At 32.5% G+C, this 9,484-nt stretch overlaps 1 protein-coding gene across 1 annotated transcript; it reads left to right on the forward strand.

Annotated features, from left to right (window-relative positions):
* Window positions 1–2,422: 2,422 nt before the first annotated feature.
* LOC122593554 (mitogen-activated protein kinase kinase kinase ANP1-like) lies at window positions 2,423–9,069 on the forward strand. Its single transcript, XM_043765980.1, has 17 exons — window positions 2,423–2,744; window positions 2,842–2,883; window positions 3,215–3,280; window positions 3,362–3,472; window positions 3,558–3,638; window positions 3,726–3,803; window positions 3,893–3,975; window positions 5,252–5,333; window positions 5,747–5,847; window positions 6,125–6,164; window positions 6,244–6,300; window positions 6,385–6,434; window positions 6,791–6,986; window positions 7,086–7,289; window positions 7,770–8,101; window positions 8,190–8,257; window positions 8,651–9,069. The coding sequence occupies exons 1-17, from the start codon at window positions 2,442–2,444 to the stop codon at window positions 8,752–8,754; spliced, it is 1,998 nt and encodes a 665-aa protein (XP_043621915.1). The 5' UTR covers window positions 2,423–2,441; the 3' UTR covers window positions 8,755–9,069.
* The last annotated feature ends 415 nt before the right edge of the window (window positions 9,070–9,484 follow it).

A 9,484-nucleotide genomic window follows, 5' to 3' on the forward strand; every position in this document is an offset into this window, starting at 1 on the left:
TGGAAGAAGCGGAAATTAGACGCCTGTCTCAGAGAATGGGATGGAAGAGAAAAAACAGGAAGTGCACACATTTAGGAAGATTGACCGCAATTTGAGCGGCAGAAAAAACGGGCTCGCATCATGATCAAAGACATATACTTGAATGTCAAATACATGATCACAAGTTTGTTTATATTTTAATTCTTAGTTATCTTTCATAATAATAACACATTACGAGTACAACTGGTTTCAAAAATTTATATACTAAAGAAATTGTTATAACACGTGCTTTGTGGAATGACTACGACAAACAATTCAATCAGTATGTCTCAACTAATAATGACAGTGACGAACTTGTGATTATTATACTACAACTTGCAAAGTATAACACTTGGAACCATATATCTTCAAAATTATAATCTTTTATGAATTGTATGTATTAAGACCTAATATTGATAATATCGTAAACCCCTCCAATATTGGACACAGGTCTAAAATCTAGTATAATATATATATATATATAGGATAAAATTATTTTACCCCACATGCTTTTCATGTGGGAAGGGAACGGAAAGAAACTAACGGCCAACGGCTAAAAAATTAACGCCGTATGAGCGTGGTACCAAAAATGGAAAAAAAACCCAACTTTAAGTATGAAAACTGTAACTTTTTTTTGACTTGGAGACCTTAAAGTGCAAAAATTGACAAGTTGAAATGCCCAAAGTGTAATTTTCTCCTTTATTAATAGTATTATATAATAAAGTAAACTTATATTATAATAATAATACGATATAATCTAACTATAGATTTATGTGTGTATATTGTATTTTTATTATTTTTATTCAAGATATTTATTTATTATCTTTTATTTGTGACTTAGATAGAACTCATGAGTTAAAAAAAAAAAATCAAAACGTAAGCTATAATGCACGAAAGTTAAATGAATGAAAAGTTAATTGAAAATACGCCAAACAAAATACAAAATATAAATGTAAGCAACACACCTTGATTTGGATAATCCTTCGTAAATTCTGAAAAAAATATTGTCAGAAAGATAAATAAATCTTAATCTTAAGACAGTTGAATATATACTATTAATTAATATATACTATAAGACAGTTGAACTAATGACTTATTAATCAATCAAATTGTTTGATTTTATCAAATTGACCCTCGTGTAGGTCATCATGCAGAGAAACTATAAATTAAAAATCCTAATAATCATTATTCAAATATATTATTATATTAATATTTTTATTAATTTGTAAAAAAAGTCTCATTAATTTACACTTTTTTGTTTTTCATCAACAATTTCTACTTTTTAACCCTGAATATTTAATTTATATTTATTTTTAGCCATCAACTTGAGAGAATTTTTTAAAATTTACAATCATTTAATTAATTAAAAAAATTTCAATAAAATCTCTCAATTAAAAAGGTACATAATTTTATCTTTATATATATATATATATATGATTTTTTTTTATTTTGACAGGCCAATGTGTTGTTATATACTTAAATAATGATAATTAGTTATGCACTATGTTAGTTTTATGGACTTTTAATGCATCAAAATGATGTTTTTTAAGTGTTCTCACCGTTCTTATTTTTAAACTGTTCTTATTTGATTGTCCCCCTATATATATATATATATATTAGCTTTGTGTATTAATGTTTAAAGTTACAATTGTCACTCAAATCAAGAGTCCTAATTGTTATCAAAAAATATGAAAACAATCATAATTGATATCTTATAATCATTGAATAGATGATTGAAAATAAACCTATTCGTGTCATAGACCCGTATCATGATTAAATATATATATTTGAATGTCAACTATATGATTATAAGTGTATTTATATTTTAATTCTTAATTATATTTCATAATAATATCACATTATGAGTAAAACTGGTTTTAAAAATTTCTATGATAGAGAAATTACTACAACATGTGCATTTTGTAATGACTACGATAAACAATTCCATCAATATGTCTCAGCTAATAATGAAAGTGACGAACCTGTGATTATGGTACCATAACTTGCAAATTAAGTATATCACTTGAAACCATATATTTTCAAAATTATAAGCTTTTATTACTTAAATGTATGAAAATCTAATATTTACAGTATCGTAAACCCCGTATCTAATGTTGGAGACGAGTCTAAAATCTTGTACTTTTCTAAAACATCATCACATTGCTTAAATATTCGAACACTTCTATCATTTTTAAAAGTAAAAAATCAGTCAACTAGCTGTAAATAAACAACATGCACAAGAAATTTTAGTCGGTAAAAAACTTATTTTTTTAAATAAAAAAAAAGGAATCACTTTCCCTCCTTTCCCACTCACTCACTCACATCTCTCTTTTCCATTTTTCATATCAATAAAATTCAAAATCAATCAATAAAATTCACATTTTTGATAAAAAAAATAATAATAACAAAAAATAAAAATAAAAATGCAAGATATGTTCGGATCAGTCCGGCGATCTATGATATTCCGGTCACCGGAAAACAATAACAGCGATCATAATCATCCCACCGGAACCCTAGTTGATAAAATCAATTCATGTATTCGCAAGTCGAGAGTTTTCTCCTCTAGAACTCCTAATTCTCCGCTTCTTCCGTCTCCGCCGATACCGAACTGCGAGCCGGATGTGACGATTCGGTGGCGTAGAGGTGAGCTTATCGGTTGTGGTGCCTTTGGTCATGTGTATATGGGGATGAATCTCGATTCCGGCGAACTTCTTGCTGTTAAACAGGTTTTTAAATTATCGATATATATATATGTATATGTTTGTAGTTATATGTTTATGTGAGTATTGATGAATTGGTTTTTATTTGTTTATTTGGTTTTAGGTTTCGATTGCGGCGAATAGTGCTTCGAAAGAGAAGACTCAGGTTTGATTGAAATGTTAAATTTGGATTTAGTAGTTCAATTGAAATTTTGTCGAAATCGGCTTCCTATTTTAGATTGCTCCAAAGTAATTGAGCATGTACGGGCTGAGTTTCATATATATAGGAATCGGTGATTTATCAAGTTGTAATTGGGAAGTTTGAGATTTTAATCATAACATTTCATCTTCTCTCAAGGCAGAATCACTTCAGTGATATTTTTTTTTTTTACCTTAATTTTGTTCTGGATAGATAGTATAACATGCTTGGTAGAATTAAATTACTTATTCTCTATCATTCTGTTAGAACTTACTTAGCTATTGAATTGTACGAGTAGATTCACATACGAGAACTTGAAGAAGAAGTAAAGCTTCTGAAGAATCTTTCCCATCCAAACATTGTTGTAAGTGCAATCTCATGTAGCTGCCATTGCTGGTTATTTTCTCAACAAATGTCGTTAATTTGTGACTTTGTGGTATTGTAGCGATATCTTGGAACAGTACTTGAGGATGAAACTTTAAATATTCTTTTGGAGTTTGTTCCTGGAGGATCAATTTCATCTCTTCTTGGGAAATTTGGAGCCTTCCCTGAAACAGTATGTGCCTTCCAATTTTCAATTTGCATTTATGTTTAACCTTTACAGTTATCCTTGTATACGTTAGATACTTTTACCCAAGCAGGTCATACAAATGTACACGAAACAACTTTTACTGGGACTTGATTACCTCCACAAGAATGGCATTATGCACCGGGATATTAAGGTACTTTTTTTTTTCTTCTGTTTTATTCCCTTTTTCACTTGTCCATAGAACCATGGTGTAATATGTATAAATATCTATCACATTCAGGGGGCAAACATTCTTGTTGACAATAAAGGTTGCATCAAGCTAGCAGATTTTGGTGCGTCAAAGCAAGTTGTTGAGCTGGTAAGCGGACCATCTGACCCGCCGTTGATTGTTTTAGTATTTTCTCATAGCCATGTAGGATATCTGATCTTAAACAAAATTTTGGACAGGCTAATGGGTCAGGGGCCAAGTCAATGAAGGGAACACCATACTGGATGGCTCCTGAAGTTATACTGCAGACTGGTCATAGCTTGTAAGTACAATTATGCTGGCCATCTTTTTAATCAAGTTCTCGGTTTTTCGGTGGAAGTTGCACCATGTTTTTATAATTCGTGTAATGCTACATTAATTTGCACGTGTTGCTTCAGATTGGAGCATTGAAGTTCTATGCTATAAGATAGATACTGTTGTCTCGGTAAACCTACATTTTTGTAATATAGTTTTTCTACCTGTTACTATCGTGGTGCCTGTCAGCTCGGGCCATTAGTAGACTGTCTCTTTTTCATTTCCGGCAGCATTAAGTTCATTTCTGGTTAAACTAATCTAGAAGTCTAGAACTATAGCTTTTTTTTTTATAATATTGTTGAGTGTTCATTTGCATCACAAATCAAGATAAATTCTAAATACACATCGTACGAGTTAGGTTAAGATCCCTTTCACAAATAATTGAGGTGGTCATAACCTTTTGTTGCTGTATAAAGAAGATTTGATGAGTGGAAAAGAAATGATTCTAATTACAGAAACATTAATTAGTTTTTAAGTCAGGAGGGCTCACCATTTTTGTTGTGTTTTTTGAACTCTATATTTTTGTACTTTGGTCTATTTTCATGTTCTTTGAGTATTTCTATCTACTTTAAGTACAGTCAGATACAATATCAAGTATTTCTATCTACTTTGAGTGTTGCGCCTCCTAACTCGTTTTTATAGTCTTCTACTGGTCTGATATGTTCGATATATGTTCAGTTTGCACATTGTCTGGTGTGTATGTTCTAGATTTCAGAAGTTATCATGAGTGACGGGGATCTTTCATGCGTGTAAGGATTTATCATCCTATTAGTAGTCTAGAAGATGGAAAATAGCAAATTACTGCAGAAATTTCGCTATGAAAGAAATGGCTATAAGTAAAGTAGTGGATGCAATTTTTGTATGTTCCCCTCTAAGAAATAAATATGACTGGAATGGATAAGGATTTTAAAGAACAATCTTTTTAGGAAACTCTGGTTATGCAAAATAATAAAAAAAAAAAAACGGAATAACATAAAATTTGACAAGCTTTAGATACCACTGGGCCTAAGCAATGCCCTTCCATGTATAATTTCTAATGTATAATATAGGCTTTCACTTTTTTATTGGCTGATTTTAGTTCTCAGAATCTCGCTTTTACTTCATATTTCCTAGTTGTGGTTACCTAGGTCCTTTCATGTTTCTGTCTCTATCTTCTATGTAACCCAAAAAACTGTGCTCATAAATCTATTACTTCCATAGTTCCATGTTTGTTATCTCAAATTTCTCTTTTATTATTTCTTCAGCTCTGCTGACATTTGGAGCGTTGGATGTACGGTAATTGAGATGGCCACTGGAAAGCCTCCTTGGAGCCAACAGTATCAGGAGGTAGTGTTCAAGTAACATTTTAAGATTGTTTGCTAGATTGGATATATATTGTAGAGATGTCACTTTTGACCCATTTATATACTAATGGGCCAATATGAAATCTATATTATTTCTAGCTGGTCAAATGGATTGGAAGTCTTTTGAAATTTATTCAAATGCATTAACCTTGTAAATCACTGTCACAAATAGAAGTATTGCTTATAAGGCTGTCTATATAGTTTTAAATCATATTTAACACATTAGTTTTTGTAACATTAAATAAACTGCAGTTTGATCTGACTGAACCTGATGTGATTCCCACTGAAAAATTGTCCATTGTGACATGTCACTGGACCTGATTTACACCCATTTCCACTCCCACTTCTTTAATAAGGTATGGTTATTGCTTATACCATGTGATAACTTCATTCCAGGTTGCAGCTCTCTTTTATATTGGCACTACGAAGTCTCATCCCCCCATTCCTGACCATCTTTCTCCTGAGGCACAGGATTTACTGCTGAAATGTTTACACAAGTACTTACATCCAACCATTTTCTGCTTATATTTCAGCTATTTTAAGATTAAAATGAAGTCAAAACTTTTCTTGGTGAGAATTTCATCTGAAACATGAATGCTACCCCATATAGACATTCACTTTTCTTGTGTGGTAATTGACAAATTGTCTCTTGATATAGTAGACATTTATCTTTCTTTTGTCAGTTTCGTTAGGTTTTTAGTATCATTTTTTTTTTCACCCAGTTGCTTTTTTTTTAATCTGTATCGATTTACATAAAATTTGGTTATGTTACAGGGAACCTGATTTTAGGCCTTCTGCTTCTGATTTGCTGAAGGTGATTCTAATTTTGTACCTTTCCTAACTTTTTGCGATCGTAGCTTATGTCCTCTCGTGTTTGTGATTTATTTTTGCAGCACTCTTTTCTTACAGGGAAATCTCAGCAAAATTCAATTGTTGGTACTCCTACAATGGTTGGTTATTGGCTCTTTTTCATCTGCATTTTTCAAATAGTTCTCCATTCATTATTTTATTCCATTTTATATCTTTGTTTCCAGGAAAATAATGTAGCCCCTTCCACTTCTTGCACAAGCATTCTGGATCACTCGTGAGTATATTCATGTGAAGCTTTTATATACACTATATGTATATATTCATTCTTAAGTAAATTAATTGTTTGAACTGGTACACATGTATTTGACTATCAATGTCTAAAGTTTCATCAATGATGACCAAAAGGGGAAATTTATGCATCAAAATCAATGCTATGACAAGTATTTTTCCTGTAATAGCTGTACATGCCAAAATTAAGTATTTTTTAAGAAAACAGATAATGTTTGAACTCTCTTAAGTGCTGATATCAACTGTTGCATTATCGCATGTTTTTTGCCTATGAAGTAATCGTTACATTTTAGGTGTCATTTAACATTAACATATTTTCGTTTTTAATTAAATGACAACCAGCCCTGCTTCCCTTGATGTATGTAATCTGGGTACACTCAACTTCTCAACTGCGAGTTCTGAGAAATTTAAAGAAAGTAAACTTGTGTGGGGAGCAGAAACTGGCAATAATGATACGTGTCAGTTAGATGAAGATGATTTTATGGAGGGTGGAGGTGTAAAGGCGAGATCTGTTTCAAGACTTGCTGACTTAAATAAGGTTGAGTGTTTTTTTTTTTTTTTTGCTTTTTTTGTGTTTTTCTGTTTGGCATGGGACAGTAAGGAACTAAATGCTTTTACATATACATCCTGTAATTAGAGTTTCAACCCTGTGGAAGATCCTTCTGTAAATGAGAATTACGAACTGCAAGCACAAGACGGTGAACAGCATTCTGATGGACCTGTTGGTAACATGATAAGATCTCCTACCGATAGCTGTACCTCACTTCAGTGTGGCCACTCCTTTTCTGAGGATGATGATGAGCAGACTGAATTAAAAATACGAGCCTTTCTGGATGATAAGGTACTGCTTTCAACCATAGTCTCTCACACTAATGAATGGGTTGATGTGGTTGTGTTTTTAATAATATTGGGTTTGTGAATATTGATTGACACGTTAAAATGATTTATTAGAAACGGACTTAAATTATCCGTGTCAATTGGGTTGAACGGGTCAAAGTTTCCCGATGAGCATTTCTTTTACATAGCCTTTTATCAATAATGTTATTCACCTTTTAATATATATCTAATCTAGCGAATGTCTTTTTTTCAAATTTTTTTTTTTTTTTTATCATTAATCATGAGTTTTCATTTCTGACGGAAGTGTTTTGAATCAACTGTATGTGACATGTACAGTTATCCATTTGACTAGAACCTGTTTTAACTGGTTAACTAACCGCATTACCTGCCATGCTTGGTTTACAAAGTATTTTATTAACTATAGAAGGGTTGGATTCTGATTTGAGGTTACAACTTTGTTGCATACTTGTTTTTACCACTTCAGGCATTAGAATTAAAACGACTTCAAACACCTTTATATGAAGAGTTCTACAACAGTGTCATTCCTTCCTGCTCAATGGACAATGTTGATATCGCAAGCAATGGAAGTAGTCCTAATTACTTGAAGTTGCCACCAAAAAGCAGGTCCCCTAGTAGATTCCCACTTGGTACCCCTTTGAAAGCAGTTGATGCTGTAAGTAATGCAAGCCCTGGGAGTGGAAGCCGGCGCACATCAAATGTCAGTGGCGAAGAAAACAGTTATAGTCCAATGGACATTTCATCACCACAGTGTAATGTGAATGGGATAGAATCTCAACAAGAAGCGAGCAGTCCATGGTAAGTAACTAAGTACATTTTATGATTTTCTCAGTTTCCTTTATATGTTTATGCTGAAACATGTGTGCAATGGTTTATTGGTTTGCAGTGTGAACGTATCTGAAGTAAAAAGAAAGTGGAAGGAGGAGCTCGACCAAGAGCTTGAGAGAAAAAGAGGTAAGGTTCCAAATGTTAAAATACTCTTAGCATCGGGGAGTTATGCTACTCTGTGGTGGTCGGGGGTACGGCTAACTGGCTAAGACACTCACGTCTACCCCATAGTAGTTGCTGTTTGAAATGAGCCATTAAAAAAAGAACACAATTTAGAGGTTTAACTTTTAAGCATTGGAATACACTTCAAATGACTTTTGACCCACATTTAGATATAAGTGATGTTTGATTCGTTTTCCTTATAGCTAGTTTAAAGTACCTTACCTGCTTGACCTGTTATTAATAAAAATGCAACCTGAAATGACCTATTTTTCACATAATTGGGTTAAAACTGATACAATTAGCAGTAATCTTCTCTTTATATAATTGTAATCGTATTTTTGATGGTTATGTGCATAGAGATGATGAGGCAAGTAGGTGTTGCAGGAAAGACTTCATCACCAATAGACCGAGGATCAAATCGACAAAGAGATAGGTCAAGATTTGCATCACCAGGAAAATGATGAAAAATACAGTTTTTGGTTATCTTCTTTTGTGTGAAATTTATCCACCCTGCTTTTTGTAGCAAAAAGCTAAGGTAAGGTTTGTAGAGTGTATGTTGCTAATAGAATTGAAGGGAAAAATAAGTCTTTTTCAAAGATGTATTTGAAAATGAAAGCAACCATCCCTTCATTCATGAAAATTTTTTTTCTTTCAATTTCACTTCATTTTCAAGCCTGAAGAAGAGCCATGGATGGGAGATTTTGTTTTTACAACTGATTATAGCTGCCGTAAAGTGATTTGTATTATAATAAACATATATACTACTTTTTTGTGCATGTTCTATAGGCTGCCTCTACGACATTATTTCCACTTTTTGTATATTCTTTCTATATTTGCTTTATTAGTTGGTTTGTTTGGTATTTCGCTTTCCAATTTGCTGGTGTTACTGGCTGTGACAAACATTTTGAGCATTATTAGCAGAACAAACAATAGATTAGGGATTTTAATGTATAGGTTTTGTTCTTTTTAACACCATTTTTGTTTTTTGGATTTTGTATATTAAGAGCATGGTAACCAAAAAAAAAAAAAAGAAGATAAATAGTATTTTATTGTGGGTGAGATTTACGTTGCAAGTTGCAAGACACAAATAGAAACAACCCTAAAGATACCGGGTGGGGCGGGTGGGGAAGGTATCGGGTAGGTCTTTGGTATCCAGTCTGGATACTCGTATTCGGCCCTTGCTGTTCTAAA

This window comes from Erigeron canadensis, chromosome 3, assembly GCF_010389155.1.
Source record: "Erigeron canadensis isolate Cc75 chromosome 3, C_canadensis_v1, whole genome shotgun sequence".
NCBI classification, from domain to species: Eukaryota; Viridiplantae; Streptophyta; class Magnoliopsida; order Asterales; family Asteraceae; genus Erigeron; species Erigeron canadensis.